The sequence below is a fragment of the Harmonia axyridis genome, chromosome 1 (genome assembly GCF_914767665.1).
Source record: "Harmonia axyridis chromosome 1, icHarAxyr1.1, whole genome shotgun sequence".
Classification (NCBI taxonomy): Eukaryota; Metazoa; Arthropoda; class Insecta; order Coleoptera; family Coccinellidae; genus Harmonia; species Harmonia axyridis.
The window spans coordinates 29,941,871-29,963,044 of record NC_059501.1 but is presented as its reverse complement, the minus strand read 5'-3'; the positions used below and the strand labels follow the sequence as shown (position 1 = coordinate 29,963,044).

General features: G+C 33.0%; 1 protein-coding gene across 3 annotated transcripts in view; it reads left to right on the top strand.

The window, feature by feature from the left end:
• Positions 1 to 5,530: 5,530 nt before the first annotated feature.
• Positions 5,531 to 21,174, top strand: part of LOC123686174 (galectin-4-like) — a 58,159-nt gene continuing 42,515 nt past the window's right edge. For all 3 annotated transcript variants that reach the window (XM_045626189.1, XM_045626195.1, XM_045626180.1), the window contains exons 1-4: positions 5,531 to 5,725; positions 5,781 to 5,869; positions 5,932 to 6,142; positions 7,619 to 7,855. In XM_045626189.1, the coding sequence (XP_045482145.1) occupies positions 5,702 to 5,725; positions 5,781 to 5,869; positions 5,932 to 6,142; positions 7,619 to 7,855 (561 nt within the window). In that variant the 5' untranslated portion in view covers positions 5,531 to 5,701. The remainder of the gene's footprint in view (positions 5,726 to 5,780; positions 5,870 to 5,931; positions 6,143 to 7,618; positions 7,856 to 21,174) is intronic.

Here is a 21,174-nt window from a genome sequence, read left to right as displayed (position 1 = left end):
TGGTACTCAGAATAAGATAGATAGGCCAAACATATGTTATATATTCAAAATCAGGGGGAAAAGAGCTAGTCAAATATAGAAAAATATATAGGGTGTGTCATTTGAAAAAATGGAGTTGCTATCAATATGTTGCCCACTCTGTATATATTTCGTTTTGTGAAATCATTTTAAAAAACACTAGTCGATTTCGTGAAACTTTTGTAGAAAACACTTTTTTGTACCTCTTCCAGTAACAAAGTTAAAGTGGGGATCAAATTATGGTGAAAACCCCGGTACCTACTTCTTCCTCAGTCTGCGGGGGAGGTAGAGTTAAATAGAAATATAAGGATTCTTGTGGTTCTAAAGTCCCTGAAAAAGTTCAGAAAGCAGGGACTTCGCAAAAACACCTGGTTAGAGATCAAATTCAGCAGTTCCATTTAAACTGAATAATTTGAGTAAATACCGTTAACGTAACTCGTTACTGTGTGAAATTCCCAGATTGTGTAGGTTTTGATTGGGAAATCCCGTATTAAATCATGAGTTAAACGTCAAGAATTCCATATCCATAGGTTCTATATATGTACACACGTCGCCAAAAGTCTTGGCCTCCCATCAACTCTCAATTTGTTGAATATATTATGAAAATTTTTTGTGTGTGGAATCTTCACTATCTTATCACTTAAATGAAAACAATAAACCAGCAAAAAATGTTTCTTGTTCAGAAGAAGGCAGGTGTAGAGTCTGATGGAGAATATTCCGTGGAAAATGCCAAGACATCCAATTTCTCAGTTTGATCGGGCAAGAATAGTAGCCCTACGCACCTACATAAGGAAGCTTTATCGAACCACACGATTGCGCAACGTTAGAATATTCCACGGACTTCAATAGGGTGCATAGTTGCCCTTTTCCTAGAAAACGGCAGCGTTTGAAGTCTTTTTTTGAAGACCTATAGACGGGTAGTCTCAACCAGTGCCATAAGGAGACGAACGCATTACTCAAATTTAAGGGCAAGAAGACCTTTAAGAGTACCTCGGCTATCACCTGGACATAGAGCTACCCGTCGGCAATGGACAGAACACCACCAAGACTGGCTTTTACTACAATGGCATAACGTACTTTTTTTGGACGAATCACAATTCGGTTTACAAAGTGATAGTCGACGAGAAAGGGTTCGGATAGGTTCAGGCAGACTAAAATGACTCAATCTTGCCCAGGAAGTTGTGACCTTTCAAGGCGGATCAATAATGTGCAGGGGGGTATAATGTTCGGTCGGTTGAACGAACAAGGACTGGTGCCATCTACGTAGAAACATCATTGAACCAGTCATTGTTCATTTGCGCAAGGAATTTGGAAATAATTTCATTCATCAGGATGAAAACGTCCCACCACACTGCCCACGAAAGATTCAAAACATTCTTTAAGAGAACAATATCCAGAGAATGAAATGACCAGCAAACTCACCAGACATGAATCCAATTGAGCACGTATGGGATTACTTGATGAGAGCAATATCCAATCGCCAAATTCCACCTTCAACTTTTCAGGAATTGTGTTTAGCCCTTCAGGAAGAATGGAACGATATGCCTGAAATTTTCATTGATGACTTGATTCGGGGGATGCCTAGGCGTATTGGGCAGTTGATTGAAAGAAGAGGTGGTAATACGGACTATTGAATTTTGATTCAGTTGTGGGATAACTATAATTAATCAAAAATAAAAAACAGATAAATTTAGATTTTTTCTCATTTTTCCTATTTTGTCTTATCTTTCATAAAGCCAGGAACATAGAGATGAGGAGGGGGTTACTGGCGGTAATTTTTTTTTTGTGAACCTCTAGTAGTTTAGGAAAATGTAAAAAGGAGCTCTGGTCTAGTACTATACTTTTTGGTTCTGTAGTTTTGTCGTATCTGCTATTGATTTCGAGATTGAAAATTTCAAACAGCTCTATAGTAAGCCTCAGGAAAATCCAACCTATCATAAAGATCCAGTTAGTGAGCTATGATGAATATAGATATTAATCATAAGTTTAATAAGATTAATAATATAGATAGAATATAGATATTAATCATAAGTTTAATAAGAATTCGATAAAGTGGTATAATAATCACAAAAAAGAACTACTAGAATCACCCTGTATCTCGAAGATAAAGCGTTTGCTGGCCCGTGTCCAAAGGACTTTTTTCTTAAAATTATCCGAGCAAGCTCTCATTTTCCTTTGTACCTCCAATTTAGGAACACCCTGTATAAGGTATGAATAATCGAATCGGTAATAAAAAAAAATGCTGTTATTCCGAGTAATTTGGTTCAAAGTTCGTTATCAAACCTCTGTTTCTCACATTACAGATATTAGTAAACGTAGTCATCAACAAACATTTTATCGATCAGGACTGCGAGGTGGTCAATGAACATCAATAAGATTAATTTTCCTGGAAAAATTTTACGAACTCTTTACAGAAAACGTTGGAAATGTGTGATGTTGCTCCATCCTGCTGGAACCATGTTCCATTGTGCAGTTCAGCCAACAAAAACTGATCTAATATCCTTACATAACGCTCTGAAATCTCTGGAGGGTTATTTCTAAAAATATTTTTTTCTTTTTATTTTTCATTTTTTTCTCTTCTAAAATCCTTGATTCTTTAAAAAGAAAAAGATAATCTGAAATTAACCGAAACTAAGGTTAATAATAACCATGGAAAGTCATAGGAAATCGTGGGAAAAGTCATTTTACAAATTTTTTTGTCCGCAAACGCTACTTTACTGAACTACAGTTTCAAGATTTTTTTAGTTTTTTCTTCATAGCTCTTTCAGTTTTTGCGATATCAAAATCAAATTTGAGATATAGGTTGCATTATAGGCTTTACATCATCCAATATACCGAGTGATTATAACAAGCTACAGGAAGATATTTTTTCAGGGGTCAAGCCCTTTTTCGCCCCATAAACTTTTTATAGTAGACCGCTGGTGGATACTATAACATGAAATGAATAATTCTATATTTTGTTCATCAATTTTTTCGTCTCTTGTAATTTTTACGCATCTGCGATCGTTATCGAGAAAAAAGTGAAATCATTTTTTGTAATTCGCTACATTTAATTGAAGTTTTTAACTAAAGGTCCTACCTACCTGTAGGAACCTATTACAATCACAATGAAAACAAAAACTCTACGTATTTGTTTTGTGATCTAAATTACAAGTTTTCTTACACATTTACTAAAAATAGGAAAACTTACGAACCTTTATTTCAAATTTGATTTTAATAGATTTCCCAAACTGAAAGAGTTATGAAGAAAAAACTGACAAAAATCTCAAAACATTAACGCTGTGTAGCTCGGTAACGATGCGTTTGCGGGCACAGATTTATAGAAAAAAAGTCTCATTTTGACCTGAAAAATACTCCAATGAAATACTACATTTTGAATCACCCGGTGCAGTGAGTTATTGTGAACCTTGCCTAATTCTGTTTAACTCATTTAAGTAATGCAGTTTCAGAAACTCGATGAATTGAAATGACAAAACATGGACACGATGTTGTTTATCATTGTGTACGATCATCTAATCTAATAAAAAATACTCCCTGAATTCTTGATACTAAATTTTGAATCAGCCTGTATATAGTGAGTTACTTTGAACCTTGCCTAATTCTGTTTAACTCATTCAAGTAATGAGGTTTCAGAAACTCGATGAATTTAAATGACTCAACATGAACACGATGTTGTTTATCATTGCGTAAGAACTAGATTAATCGATCATCTAATTGAAAAGTTCAGTGGAACAGCAAATTTTGCTATAAAATCAAAAGGTAATAATAACCCATTTTACGAAAATGAACTTGAACATACAGAAGATTCATTCTTTTTATGATAGTTAAATTCACAGTAGTTTATAAAACCCAGAACAGAAAGATAATACTTATCGGAATTTCCTTCGCCATTATGACGCTACTGAGACTGTTCCGTTGATTTCACGTCAACAAGGCGCGACCAGTTTTCGATACGTAGCGCAAACAGTACTTGGAAGCGAACGAGTTAAGGTTTTCATAGACTATATGTTCAGATATACGGATCCAAGGTCGAAATTACTAATGAACTCATTACAACATTTTTTTCAGTTATTTTTTTCGTTTTGTGGTTGTCTACACAGACTTCCGATCCTATCATTTTTAAGACATTTCAATGGTCAATATAATTTAATTTGGATATAATGAAATGATTTGCAACCTTATTCGCAATTTCTCTTGATTCTGGTGGTGTTTAATCGATTTCATCAAACATAAATCACGAATTCAATGCGTAATTCTAAATAATTTCAAAATTCGAAACGTACGATTCAAATTCAAATTCCGTAATCTTTCAATTGTCGTAACAGTCACACCAACTGCCAAGATACAATACAAAAGTCACTAGGATGTTTAATCTGAATTTTTCTTTTGATTTCGACAATATTTCATGAAACTTGACTGAAATAGAGAAAATATCGTCTAATACTTGTTGAGCCCATTCTGCAACTTGTTTTAGAATATATTATATTCGTCCTGATATTCAATTGTCCTTTCATTTGGCAGACCGAATACACGATACCTAACTCACGAACGAAAAGAACTAGAAACTAAACATTTTCAGGGTTTGTTCAAATTTTGAATGCTGCAGTTGAGTTCGCTTATGGGTAAAATCCGACTCAGGGTTCCGTAAATAAGATCGTTCGAATTTTTCTTCTTGAAGATGAAAATTTGCATTTAGATTTAAAATGAGAATTTCAAACCTCGTGCTAAATTTCATGCTGATCACTTAACCAGAACCAACGAAAATTCAAGAAGAATATCGAAAAATTTTAAGGAAAGCACTGATGTCAAGTCAGGAGCTTTTGAGCACTCGTCATTTATGCGCCAATTATACTCTTAGAGACTACATATATACCTAATGCTGCACCATCGTTAGTTAAAAATCTCCGAATGAAACCACCACATAAAAATAGAAAACAGAAAACCATAAAAAACTCCTTTTTTGTCTTTGACATTACAAATGCCGAAGTGATGTCAGCCTTAAAGAAATTGAAGAACACTTATACATGTGGTTATGAGGACATTCCAGTTAGCTTGTTAAAAACTTGCATCTCTCAGATAGTATCTCCATTAACAGTATTAACACATATCTTGAACTGTATTTTTAAGGAAGGAATTTTTCCAGATACTCTCAAGGTAGCTATTGTGAGACCTATTCTCAAGAAATGAAAGGAAGATGAATTTGAGAATTACAGACCAATGAGTCCACTTGGTTTCTTTTTCAAAGATCATTGAAAATTCGAAAATTTATTCAAATAATTTCAGTGATAAAAATTCAAGTAGATATAGTTTTTTTCTCATGAAAATATTATATAATACAGATATTACATTAATAGGAAGGATTAATAAAAAAATGAACAGAAATAAGGATATTTATCCTTATATTTGGTTCCACGTTCAACATTCGGATCCGACATTCCGTCGATACCCTTACCATTTCATTCGTATGCGTCGAATCGCGGAGGAAGACAAGTATATCCCCTTTTTAGAGTTCTTAGCTCTATCCTTATTCATTAATCTGTCTGCCCGCCGAAAATTTGTGCGGAAAAATATTGCGACACAGCCCTAAAAGGATTATAATTGTTCATTAGTGAATTCCTAACTAATTTAGTGTGTTGAAAGTTTATTCATTTGTGTAGTTTTCAGTTCTTTGAAATAAGACACCATGGCTGCGCCAATCATGAATCCAGTGAGTGTTGCTGAATATTGTAAGATTTACTCTCAATAATAATTATTAATTTTAGCCCACTCCCTTCACCACAATAATTCCTGGAGGTTTTTTTCCTGGAAAAATGATACGAATCCGAGGATTTGCTCCAATGCATGGTCAAAGGTAGTGAACTTTTCTGATCAAAGTATCTATTGAAGTGAATACGATGTTTTTCTAAATTACAGATTTGATATCAATCTCCAAACAGGAGCAGGGGGTGAAATTGCTGGAGAAGATGTAGCTCTTCACGCTTCAGTTAGATTAATAGAAGGATACATTGCTAGGAATACTTTCCAAGGAGGATGTTGGCAAGAAGAATTGGGTGATGGAGGAATGCCCATCCAATTGGGACAAAGATTTGAATTTCTTCTCTTGTGTGAGGCCTTCGATTATAAGGTATTTTTTCCACTGAAAGAATGATAGATCGTCAAACAATTTATAGAACATCATTCAATCTTCTTTGAACTTATTTATAGTTTTTTATCACACAGTCAAGGTCAATTAATTCATTCATTACAACCAAGTCTCATCACATGAAAACTGCTATAATCCAGCCCTTTTATATATTTGAGTTCTGATATAGAGTAAATTGAATAAATATGCATATAAAACTTGGTTGATTAATTACATTATTGCCAAATGTTTTGACATAATACAATTTTTGGTTCCAAGTTTCTATGAAATTCTCTGTTTTTTATAGAATATTATGAATCTATGCAAATTGAAAAAATTCAATAACTTATTAATATATCCAAGGTAAATGAGAATAGAAGCATTTATTTCATTGAAATACCCAAAATACAAAGATTTATTGTGGATTCCATAACTTAGTGTTATTCTTTTCTATGTTCAATTTCAGTTTGTTTTTGTTGAATCCATCATAGATTTTATACAAGTTCTTTTAATGATTGAATATATTTTTATATACTCAAAAGTCACTTGGAGGAACCAGAATATTTTGATTATGCAAAGGTTTTCCATATTTCCAGAAATTCCTTTGGGGCCGGTGAATTTATTGCCTAACAGTACTTTCAAATAAACCCTAATATTTAACGGATCGCAGTATCTACTTCAAAAGGACATCTGGCCAAACATCTTTATGGACTAGTTCAAGTGACTCCGGATATACTATAATATTGTAGTGGCCATCTTCCTTATTGCTTTTCCCTAATACTGGCAATTATTCTATAATATAATAAAATTTCAAAATTGGTTATCATAAATTGTATATTATCAATTCTTCACTCTCTGTTTCCAAACCTTAGATAAGTAAATCAAAAATATTTCAAAGGTCACTACGAATTTACAATCTTTAAAAAACCTTGCACCAAAATCACATTCAAGAAAACATTTACTGTACTTCCATAGTCTGTATTTTATCCAAACTTTCAATCGGAAATCATATGATGGATTTTTAAACAGATTAAAATTCAATACAGAAAAGAAGACAACACATTGAATTGAGTCTACAATAAATCTGTTATTTTGTTGCAGTACATCTATGTCGAATATTGTTGCAGTTAAGATATGAAGCAGAATTCATTATCACACTAAATTTGCATTACAAGTCGCTCTAGATAAAATATATTCCATTTACAGTTTTTTGAGTTTGCAGTGTACATAATATTCTACCAGCTATTAACTAACCATACAGAATCTTTTTAAGGGACTAATAAACGTTTTGACAATGATATTTTCTTCAGAAATAAAAATTACTTCATTAATTTTCTTGTTGTGCAAACGTATGTTAGATGTTTATAAAGATTCTATTGATTTCAATGTGGTTACTACACCTTTAGTAAAGATCATATTTTTCGAATTTTCATTCTTGTTGTGAATTAAATTTCCTAATATTTTCCTGCTTTATTTTAGATTGCTATAAATGGCCAACATTTCTGTAGTTTTCCACCAAGAGTACCTTATAATAGAATTACCCATCTTTTGATTGAGGGTGATGTACAATTAGAGATGGTTTCATGGGAGGGAAGTGCAGCGAGCGCTCCACCAATGCATGAACCTCCCAAGTATGGGGATGCTGTAGCCCCTCCACAGTACACACCCCAACAAACTTATGTCCAGCAGTCTGCTCCAATGCCTCCACCAGGAGCGGTAAGTATCAGTATATTCCATAGCATGTCGAGAATGTCATTTTCTTCTATTGTTAGGATTTGTTCTTGATGCTTGCTGAAATCTAAAGTTATGGCTTGCTATTAATTTGAAGCATGTGAATTTTAGGAAAATGTCCATCCACCATATACCTCATCAAGTCATTTTCATTTTAAAAGCATCCTTACAGATTTCCTTTTACTTAAGAAACATATCTATAGGTTAATTTCGTAGATGAGTTATTAAAAATTTCATGCAACTTTAAAAAAATTAATTTTCTTTCAGTTACATTCAATTTTAATGATTCATTCTTATTTAGAGGTTATGCATATTTCAATAGAAATATTTGATACAGATACACGGAGTTAATACTAAGTCTAGACAATACCTCTTTGCAAACAAATTATAGTTATCAACATGAAGAAATTCCATAAAATGAGTAATAGGCAAGATGTTGAATGAAGAATCATAAATGCCACTCGCATATTACAAAATCTGTTTGATTTTAATATTTTTGTGTTGTAATGAAACCATTATCTTTCAAAAATTATCAGAGGAAACTAATTTTTCTATTATAGCACTCTCTAAATATATTACATCCAAGACAAAACTATAAAGATGAAATGTGACCACACGACTCTTGGTATTTGATATGTAATTATATATGCCTATTTCTGAGGTTTTCAAAAAAGATTATCTACAAACGTACATTTAAGTGACTTCTGAGCAGTTGGCGAATTATAAAAAAATATGAAAAAAGAAAAGAACTTCTTCTATTTATATATATTTTTTGTTACAATGGATTTATGAGAAAAATTTTATACTTCTGCTGTGTTTTTCATAATGGTTGTGAAGGTCTTGTCGTCTTTTGAATTTCATAATGTCAGTGGAAGTAGGTTCTTTTTCTATATATCTTCCTAATTTAGATTTGCCTTTAAAATCTATGAAGAAATTTGTTGACATTCTTCTGGTCAAAATATTCTACCTTCATTTTGATTTATTCATTGTGACATGTGTTGGTTCATAGGAATTGTAGCAAAACTCAAATGGTGTTGCATTATAATTTGGATAATCAAATATCTGTTTTGAATTCCACATTTTCATCCCCGTGTTAGATTATTCCTTTAAAAATTTCACTATTGAAAGTTTTTGAATTTTTGTTCTGTTTTTTATTTTTCAGGGTCGTTATTTCGTTTTTATGTATCGACAAATGAAGTACCTAGTCGAGAATTATTATCTACACTTAACAATGACTACATAACATTTAATATTCTGAAAATTTTATATAATTGCTTAATATCTTCTAATCAGGAAGTTGAGATAAAGCAACCAAAAGATAAATTGTTGCCACATAAAATACATTGCATGTAAATTTTTTTTTTATGCTATCATTCTGGTTAGCCAGGAAAAACCTGAATGAATTCCATTTTTTGCAACAAGATTTGCTTGAAGCTTCCATGATTGAAAGAATATTCTGATTCCTCAATTTTTATTGAACATTAGTCTTTACTCACTTTAAAAAAAAACTCGCAATCATTGGTTTTTATTTGAAAATAATTCCCTTAGAATATTTAGTGCAGATTATCTACTAGAATGTATTAGTTATCAATTCTTGAAATCTGCCCAAATTCCTCTTATTTGGTACAATCGTTTCTAACTTCATTTTTCTTTTCTAGTACCAAGGGCAAGGATATTATAGGTACTAAGATGATTGATTTTGAACGGAATATGACTATTTATCCAGAGATCTGATTTTTTTATGGCTGCTTCAATATGCTGTTCTTATAAAAAGATTTATTATATTAATGCTAATCTTATTCTGGTTATAATAAATTTTCTTCATATTAACAAAGGAGGTTTGTTATTTTGTATTTTCACCCAACCACTGTAGTATATAGACTTGAACCTATCTCTGTCTGTTAAGTCTAGATTTTATGGATATGAGGAAATATGTTATCATATTCATCTCATATCGGACTCATATTCTTAAAAAAATTTAATATTTTGATAAAAAAGCAATTGGTATATCATAATAAAACATCTGTGTCTCTTTAAATCTTCTGCAGATAACGGTAATGAAAAGCACCTTTTGTAGTCAGCCATGAAAAATGAAATTTATGTAGAAAATAGTCTGTGGAAATTAAAACAGATTTTATGACTCTTTAGATAACCATGGAATCCATGTGTAGTTCGGTGCACAATCGAGTTTTGCAACATATTCTTCTATTGATAGATTTCCTGATTGTTTCCAATTTCATTGAAATTGTTTTAAATATTTCTTTCGAGTTTTGAATATTTTTCTTCAATAGTTCTTTGAATCATGTTACACACTCTAGGTGTTGGATCTTTCTTTGATATTAAAATTTTCTTTGCATGGCTTTCTTCTATTATTTTAAATGGGTGTTTTCATGAATATAATGATTCGTGAAATCGGTATTTATTTGACATGAGCAAATTTGTTGAGAGCACATATATTGAACGTTTAAAAAAATTTTTACCCTTGAGTCTGTTGAATTGGGTCAACTTAAAGGATTTGCTGGTGTTTTCAATGATTTTGGATTAAGTGAACAGTTCCAACTAGTGAAACATACTTAGAGATTCTCAAGGTAAGTAAGTGAATAATGCAATAATTGTTGAAAAAACTATTTAGTGCATTTTTGGAAATTTTTATTGAACTGTAGTTTGCAACAATGATGCAAAGTCATGAACTTGACTTGATAATAATTAATTAATTAATGAAATGTACATTCAATGCCTTCGAGAAATCATTTATGATTCACTTTCTTACATTCGAATAATACTACTTACACAAAAAAATCCTTTATGATAGTAACAGTTAATGCTTACATTATTAATACGGAATGCATACAAAGAAATGAGAAGGGTTCAAATGGAGAAATATCAAATCAAATTATTTTCTTTTATCTTTGGGTTTTTTATTTTCAGTGATAAACTTTTTCATTTTCATAGTTAACATTTAGGAATTCCTTGAATCCAACAATAGAATTCAAAAAGTTCCTTTCTGAGCTATTTGCATGAAATTTTGCACAAAAATCAATTGATGTTAACACATTGATCCTCCTAGCTCTAGAAAAATTTTTTTAAAATTCATTCTCCAGAGAATGTGAAAGAAAGGTTTGATAACGAAGTTTGAACCAAAAATTACTCGAAATAATAGCATTTCTTTGATTTGATTGTTCATACCATTCGATTGTTCCTAAATTGGAGGTACGAAGAAAAATGAAAAATTCCTTGAATAATTTCAAGAATATGTCCAATACATGGGCCCGCAAATGCTTTGTTTTCCAGATACCGCGTGTTTATTGTAGTCCTACTAACTACCAGTGGTTCACCAAAAAAAAAGTTCTGGTGAAAAGAAGCGGGCACTCTTCCAGAAAAAATATTATTCTGTAGATTCGCGTTCAAAATTAGCATATCACATGATGAAAACTTAAAATTGGAATATCTATGCCAAATTTAAGTTGTAGATCTTGTGAAGGGAAGGAGCTATGAGAAAAAAAACTTGAACTTTAACATTTGTATCTCGAAAACAAATCGTTTCCGGACCCATGTTATAGGACTTTATTTCTTAAAATGATACAAGGAATCTGTCATTTTCGTTTGTAGCTCCAATTTAGGGATACTCTGTGGCCAATTCAAAACTGATCTCTACAAATAAATGCAATTTGAATGAAACACATTAAATTGTAAAACACACCACACTCAATTTTTCTATGCGAATAACTCAGTTCAGTTCTTTGATAACCATTGTGGATTTGAAAATATATCACAATCCGACCTCGTGTTGGGGACATGTAAGCGTAAACTCCATCTAAGTTGGTTACTCTGAAAAAAAATTTAGCTATAATTTGATTAGGTTAGAGAAGGAGCCACCAACAACTAAGGAATAATAGAACACATTTCATATCATCAATCATAATATCATCTCAAATTTTGCATTGGTTGTATAAGTTATCCTACAATAGGGCTGCCATACGTCCCGGTACGCCGGGACATGTCCCGGTTTGGATCATTGAGTCCCCGTGTCCCGGTCAGTAATTTGACCGTTTTGAGATTCATATTTCCTTATATAGGGTATGTGAGACAAAATTTGTTTTCATGGAATCTCAAGGGATTCCAGTAATCATAAAGCTGAAATACTGTTTCCGTTGCTCAAACATTATTTTCCTGAAACTGAAGGATTGAAAATAAAATTATTAAAATTGGACACATGGCCAAATAAATTGTCTTATACAATCACTTTATTTTGTATTGAATCTTAAGAGGACCTTAATATTTCTATATGAAATATTTCCGCTGTCAGTGCGGATAACTCAAATAGGTACTTACTTCGAAGTAAAATAAAGGCGAGTTTTTTTCATTAGAAGAAATTTTTTCCAAAGACATCATAATTATCGGTTGTCCAGCGCACATACTTCACAAAACTTCTTCCACTTCCGCCGATATGATGTCAATTTCTGTGCAGTCTATTGGTCTTAAAATTTTCAAATATTTTCTGAAAGGGTCGAATGATGAAAGGTTTTCATGAGTACGCAGAAACAACTTAGAGTATGAAATGACAAACGTAGAATTTTATATTTATGTGAGAAAAAAATTAATTGGAAAGGCCAAAACTTTGAAATATATAAATGGGCTAAAAAAAATGGCACCGAGGATCAAGCCTGAAAAAAAGGGTACCATACCTATTTGTTTATTGCTGTGACTTTATGTTGTTTTTATTGCGAGTTGATATTATTTTTGTTCTTTATGAATTAGTTCAGTGGATATGTCGGAAAAAAATCTTGTTTTTTGGAAATGTGTTATAATTCAACTACTAAGTGCAAAAAACTCAATAATCCTATAGAAACCCCGGATTATTAATAAATGAATACCTCTCAGATGAGGTTTTGATTTTTGTGTGGTATTTTAACCTATTTTTGTGCCACTTGTCCCGGTCGATGTTCCAACATTTATGGCAGCCCTATCCTACAAGGCATTGTCAATGCAGCCTCAACGAAGCAATTTAACCCTTTTTGAAAGTTGTATTTAAATATTTTCTATAGGTAATACAACAAATTGAGATCTACCTATTTAATTCGTGCTCATTCAGTAGAAACTTATCGTTTGAGACCATACTAGCGCACTAGGGCACAAGAATAGAAGGCCTCTGCGATAGATAGACGTTTATTTACACTCAAATAAACATATGTAACAATCATTTAATTCGATCCGTAAAAATGTACACAATTTGTTTTATTTCCTTTTGAAATGATGAGCAAGTTGAGCTTTCCAATGTGAATATTTCAACGATTTTTTTTTTAATGGTTCTTTCTTTCAACATTACACATCGATTTTCTTGAACTAGTAGGATCAATGCCTGATAATGAGAAATTTATTTAATTTTTACAATTCGAAACCTTGAGAATTAATTTGGGTATCTCGCCTAACGACCTTTTGTTAACTTTTTTTCTGTAAGTTATTTCAACATTTTTAATAAGCACTAATTTTTGCACCATTCACAGCATGTTCTATGTTGAAAAATTGGAATGAAAATCAGTCTCAACTGTAAATAATACATATTTCCAACTTTCATTGTAGGTATCCCATAATTCTTCACAAGATCGTCGGAGGAAAATTTTGATAACCGTCGTTATAATTATTCTTATTCTGATGTTCATTTTTGGCATTACCGCTTATTTCATGCATCGAAATACAAGGAAACAAAATGCCGATGGAAAAGGGTTTCATAACCAAGATGAGAGGATAATCATTTAAGAGTATAAAAGGGTAAAATGAAATTTTTAATTTGTACTGTTATGTTGATATGAAATAAAACTTCACTCAAAAAGTCACTGGCCTAACCAGAGAAATCACATTTTTTCTTTAAAATTCAACTTTACTCGTCAACCTAGCCACCTTCAAGAGTGCTCCTATAATTATTCAATACCTTTTCTGTAGAAATATTTGTCTCTACTCTCTGCCTTCATTAGAGCCAAATTTTTGTCATGGAGTATTTTTTTGAGGTCTGTGAAAAACCCGTAATCACTGGGTCCAGATCTGGATGTTCAAACATCCTCTCTCTGTTTTAACAGTTGCAAGTGCAATTCATTCCATTTGAACATCAATTTGGGACAAGGAGCATCGTCAATACATGAAATTTATTTTGATCCATTTTTCAAACAGCAACAATTGATCTTTAATGGTTGGTTTATGCACAATTCCTTAGGACTAAAACTAAGAACTAAGAATTTAATGCTAACAAACCAATGAGGGCGTTTATGCATTTCACCTAAGGACTAAGAACTAACACTATGACCAGAACTTAGAGTATAGAATAAACTATGTTCTAAGGACCAGAAAGTTGGACAACTTTTAACTAAGAACTAAGCACTTATTTTGGGTTTATGCACCAGTCCTAATGGTGGATCTATGCACCGTAATTAAGGACTAAGAACTAGGCATAAGAATTCGGTGGCGTTTATGCGCTCTCTTGTTAGTTCACAGTTAAGGCTTGGGCACATGCTCGAACTACTTTCTATACTTTACCTAAGCCCTTAGTTCTTAGTTTGTTGATGGTGGGTTTATGCACCATAACTACGAACTAAGAACTAAACCTAAGAATTCAGTGGCGTTTATGCACTATCTTGTTGTTATTATTATTATAAGGTAAAGAGTTGAGGCCAAGTCTTCTTAAATATGTCGTCGAATAAGAAGGAAGTGTCGAGCGAGTCTCTCCGACTAATAATCCCTGAATGTGCTTGCTGTAAGCGAACAATTGTGAAAAATACTACAAAATGTAATAGTTGTCACAAATCCTACCATCCTGGTTGTGCAAATAAAATCAAAAAGTGCTGTGATTGCGATTTTTCGTCTTCCACGGATTATAACGCTGGTAATTCGTCTCCTATGTCTGACATTACTGATAAAAGTAATATAACTAGTGAGTCTACCCATCAACAACTCCTGATGAAAATAATCTATGAGTTAGAAACGAAAAACTCATTACTGGTGGAGAATAACTCTCTTTTGAGATTTAAAATTTCAACACTCGAGGATGTAATTCTGAAGAAAAATGCCGAGATTGATAAACTCAAGAAAGAAACAGATAATAAAATCATAAACAAACATGTAGGTGAATCCTCTTCTTGTCGACCATCTGGCAATGAGTCAGTCTCTGATAGTGTAACCGATGTTCCTGGTAGTTCCGGTACTACTCGAGTTCCCCATTTATATGTTGCGGATGCTGAGGTTTCCACTCATGCGGGGTCAATTTTGAAACATTCAAAACAGAATGTTTTGAATGAAACAAGTATGAAGATGGGTAAAAAATCCGAAGATAAAACAAGATCACAAACTGATAACACTCAGGTGACTCAGCCAACTGTCTTGAATCGTAATGAAGATTGGAATGTAGTTTCTCATAAGAGATCGTTTCGAAAACGTAAACAAACACTTGTAGTTGGCAACTGTTCAGAAAATCTGTCCGTTGAGGGAATTGGAAGATTCAGCATTTTTCATGTAACGAATCTCAAACCAGAAACAACGGAAAAAAATTTACAAGAATTTCTAGTACAGAAGTTTTCCTTTGTACAGTGTGAGAAGCTCACCTCAAGATATCCTAAGAGCTATTCATCGTTCAAGGTGTTGATTCCGAGCTCTGAATATGAAAAGGCTCTGAATGGATCAAATTGGCCTAACAATGCCAATATTCATCGTTTTTTTCATCCCAAAAGGACGAACCGTCCAACGGACTAAATACATCTAAAGATAGTTTGAGACTTCTTCAGCTAAACGTCCAGTGCATATCCAATAAATTAGAAAGCCTGGAATTCCTCCTGGCTGATAGTGGTCCTGATATCGTGAGTATTGCTGAACACTGGTGCAGTACCGGTGGTATCAAATCGATGAATATACCTGGCTATAATTTGGCTGAATATTATTGCCGCCCTTATCGAGCACATGGAGGAACGATGATCTATTCAAAAGCTGGTATTAAAGTGAAAAATTTGTGCGTGTCTAATTTTTCCGATGAGATGCATTGTGAAATGTGCGGAATTTCTGTGATGGCAAACGGCACTGGGTTGGGCATTATAAGTGTTTATCGCCCGTGTTCCGGTAAATTTGAAGTTTTTCTTGATAGATTAACGGATGTTCTAAACTATATTTCTAATTTGGTTGACATTATCTTTGTGTGTGGTGACCTGAACATCGACTTTCTGAAATCTGAATGTATTAACCGTAAGCTCTTTATGGATTTGATTTGTTGTTTTGATTTAAAAATTTCGTCACAAGATCCTACGAGAGTATTTACTGACATCACTGGTCGTACATCTGTTTCAAAAGTCGACTATATTTTAACAAACGCAGATTTATCTGACTCTAATGTAAAAGTTTTTGAACCTCTTATAAGTGACCACCGTGCTATCTTGGTTGAATTTAATAACATATTTCATATGAATACACAGGGTGGTTCAAAATTGGTTAGAAACTTGAGTCAACAAAATATTGACAATTTTGTTTTTCAAATGTCAATTTACGATTTTCATGATATTTATGAAATTGTTGATGTAGATCAATGTTTTCAAACATTTGTTGATGCGATTCGGAGTACATTTGAATCTTGCTGTCCTTTGGTGAAATTGGCAACGGGCAATCATAGAATAAATATATGGATCACTCCTGAGATAGTCATAGCGAAGCGCAATCTAATGAATCTGCACTGGTTGCACTCAAATTTAAAGAGTCAGAGCACTTATTCTTTGTACAAAAAAACCAAAAACGAGTATATTTCGCTTATCAGAAATAGTAGGTTGAAATGCCATAATGACCTTATTGGCAGATCAGACAATAAAAATAAAACAGTATGGTCCATTGTAAATAACTTAACTGGCAGGAGGAGAAAACCAAATGAAAGTATTGAACTGCTCGTTGATGGTGTTTTGCATAATGATCCCAACGAATTATCACAAATTTTTGTCAATTATTTTTCAACGGTAACCGAAACCACTCTTCATTTATACTATGGGGGATCTTTGTCTTCCTCATGTACTTCTGCAGTAATGCTGAATACAACATTTTTCTTTTATCCAGTGATTGAGTGTGAAGTTGCTGATGTAATAAAGTTACTAAAAAACAATAAGTGTGCAGGAGCTGATTCTATATCTGCCAGAATTCTGAAGTTGATAAGCTCAGATATTTGTGGACATTTCACTCACTGTATTAATCTCTCTGTAAGTTCTGGCATTTTTCCTACTATTCTGAAAAAGGCCTTAGTTGTTCCAATCTTAAAAAAAAATGATATAAATAGTATAATGAATTATAGACCTATTTCTATTGTTAGTATATTTTCTAAAGTGTTCGAAAGAATTGTGTTCAACAGAATGATCAAATATCTTGACAAATTCAATGTACTCGATAATGCCCAACATGGTTTTAGATCGGGTCACTCAACGGAAACAGCTGCAGTTTCCTTTATTAATTATGTGTATGAATGTCTTGACAATGGCTTGTATGTAGCAGGTTTATTTTTTGACCTCTCGCGAGCATTCGATAGTCTTTCATTTCAATTTATAGTTGACAAGTGTTACAATTTGGGTTTTCGAGGTGTATTTTTGGATTGGGTCCGCAGCTATCTCGAGGGTAGATCCATATCTGTAAAAGTTGAAGGCTGTCTATCAGACGAGCACGATCTTAATCTAGGAGTGCCACAAGGATCCGTCCTTGGGCCTCTTTTATTTTTGCTCTTCATCAATGATCTCCCTGTAAATTTAAGAGTAATTTTCTTGGATTTGCTAACGTGTAGACGCTTTTCGTCTTCGATAGGAGGGTCTCAACAAAAGTTGAGTCTCTTCGCTGATGATGCTTCGGTAGTAGTTTCGGCCCCAACATTCGAGGAACTTCAGGCTGTCTGTGAGCTTCTACTACAGAGCTTTGTGAAATGGTGTCATAAGAATAATTTAATGATTAATATCGATAAAACCGAATGTATCCATTTCACAATTATCCATAGTGATCGTGAGCTGGTGATTCGTCATTTGGATAGTGCTATTCTATCTAAGAGTGGTACTAAATTTCTTGGCATTCACCTCGATAATAATTTAAAATGGGGTATGCACATTGATTCTGTATGCAAAAAACTGAACAGTTCTTATTTTGCCATAAATAGGGTGAAAACCCTACTTCCTTTAGAATCGTTAATAAATATATATTATAGCATGGTCTATAGCCACCTGTCGTATAATATACTACTGTGGGGAAACTCTTCGGATGTTGGAAGGGCTTTCATAATACAAAAACGTATTTTACGTATGATATTCAGCATACCTCCACGTTCGTCGTGTAGACCCATATTTATAGAAAACAATATTATGACCTTATCGTCAATTTTCATTTTGAAATGTCTACTATATGTGAAGGAGAATGAGGGAAAATTCATACAATTGTCTAGTTTTCATAACTACGGAACCAGAAGTGAGAGAACATTGTACGTTCCCAAGCACAGAACAACAAAGTTAGAAAAATCTCCTATTTATCAATGTGTTAAACTATACAACCATTTGCCTCACAATATTAGATCTCTTGTTTTTAGTAAGTTCAAGAAAATTGTAAAAAAGTTATTAGTGAATAGATGTTATTATACTGTAAATGATTACCTCAATGATGTAATAGTGATTAGTTGAATAATTTTTCTTTTTATCTGTATGACTTATCCTATACATTTATTTGTCTCAGAGGATTAATAAATTATTATTATTATTATTATTATTATTATATTCTATATTTTACCTAAGCCCTTAGTTCTTAGATAAAAGTTGGTCAACTTTCTAGTGCTAGTGTTATTAGTTCTTAGGTAAAGTGCATAAACGCCCTCATTGATTTGTTAGCGTTCAATTCTTAGGTTTAGTCTTAGTTCTTAGGAATGGTGCATAAACCCACCATAAAAGTTGGTCAACTTTCTAGTGCTAGTGTTAGGTCTTAGGTAAAGTGCATAAACGCCCTCATTGATTTGTTAGCGTTCTATTCTTAGTTCTTAGGAATGGTGCATAAACCCTCCATAAGTACATAGTTTACCCCCATTAGGAATAGTGCATAAACCAACCATAATATCTCGATCCAAACATAACTCCAAAATTTTGACCCGCATATTTTGAAGCTTTGTAGCAGTGGCAACGCCAGCTTTGAAAACTTGGGAGGCAAATATTTCCAAGTCCATCTATTTTATATAAAATTCATGTTGTAATTTTTTGTTCATACAATATTTTACGGGCAAGGGCAGTAACAATTTGGGGGCGGGGTCACCCCCCTAGCGACGCCACTGCTGGTACGTGAAAAAAGTGCCATCTTTGCGCCAGGCCTGGCACTTATTGAGTGACGTTATTATCTAAAATTTGTGTACATCTCATTTCAATTAAGCCAAAGTCGTTGAACTATATCATAATATACTGTTCTGCAAATGAAGTGAATATTACTAGAATATACATTTTTAAGTATATTATGCTCGGCAAAGTGTTGAGGTATTTTTAATAAATCATGTAACCTTCTGGGTATAAACGAATCGTGGCCCCTAATTGAAATATTTTTCGACACACAGCAGTTTAATGAATTCAATGCTTTTAAATTGCATAATATACACGAATTGTCGGTATAACCCCGAATGATAGGCTAGAATAATGCATTGCTATTAGTTGAAACTAAAATGCATAGAAACTCTGGTGTGTCTAATTATACCTGTAGGACTTACGGGAGAATTTTCAGATTTATGCCTACTTGATTTTGAGAGATCATGACAGTTTCAGATGGCGCATACAGCGTTTATATTTGACATTTGATTCTGGACTCTCGTGACCTTTGAGTATAGAAAATAATAATATTTTCTATTTTATGCTCGTGACAATCTTTTATACTCTGAATAGACCAATAGCCGTCCATTCATTCCATTAAAAGTTCAATACGAATTGAATTGAAATTTCTTGCGCTAAAGTTTGCAGTGCCTCAAATCGTTATTTCATTTTTAATCGCCGCCACCCAGATAGCGGAATTTCAAACAATTCTGAAGACCGCCATCTCACAGAAATCTGGTAAGTTTTCACCAAAGCAACAGGTGGACTATTTCAAAAATGTATGAAACAAAATCGAATCAGTGCACACACCAGTGTTTCTGTGCATCTTAGTTGAAACTACCAAAATGTGAGATTGTGACATGTGAAGAAAAAATCGAAGGTTATACCACTAGTGCTTCAAATTTTATCGATAATTTTTTCTTTTCCTCGAAAACTTGTTTATTCGCCAAAAATATGAAAACATTTGACAACCGATTGATAAAATGGATGACGATTGATTTTATCTAAATTCGGTTTGTTTGAGTGATTAATATAAAAAATTATCTGATAAAATTTGAAGAACGATTTCTATTCGAGAAAGTAATTTTTTTTTGACAATTCGAAAGGATTTTGCTTCATTTTAATGTTTTTTATTGTGTTTGTGGAGTGGAATTTTCTATTTAATGTTTGATATTCTCTTGGGTGATGGCACTAATCGGTTTGTGTTAATTTTTCAAGAAACCTCGAAGCACTTTAAGATGTCTCTAATGACAAATTCAAAGTAAAATTTTTACTTTCAAATTATGGAGGATTGAGATAAGAAGAATAACCTTCCTTCTCTAGGTGTTTGTTAAACTGACGCAAATTGGTGGCGCCAGCTCATCTAGAGGTCAAATTTCTTTAAGTATATTCTATGTTTCAAGGCGATTTTCATAAAAAACGTTAAAACTAATAGCACAGTATAGAAACATGGTTTCTATACTGTGCTGATAGAGTAAGAAGTGAACAAGGATGAAAGTGTGTTCGCCTTCTTGGGTTGCCAAATTGAATCACCTTAGTAGCGGGAAAGAAACATTTTTTCAGGAATTTCGCACTTTGGTCGGGAGAAACAAAAATATTATCGAAGTAAATATTATAAAAACAGTATTCAACATAATTATATTAATATAAACAGAAAATGGTTTTTTCATTACCTATATTATCAACAATCAACAGAATTCAATAGAGTAATTTATTTTTCAGTTTATCAAATGTATTTTGTTTTACTTTTCACAGATTCAACCATTTTTTGTTCCTTTCTATTATTTAATCATCAACTCTGCTTTAATTAAATCCATGCACATTTGGTTCCTTTCCCTCGTGCAGAGGTTGTCCGGAACTAAACATTTTTCCACAATAAGCATTGCTTACTGGAATGAACTACACGAAATACATATTTTTTTTCTGTGGCGGGAAAAAAATTTGACATTTTATCTCTGTTGCAGGTAACAAAATATGACTTTT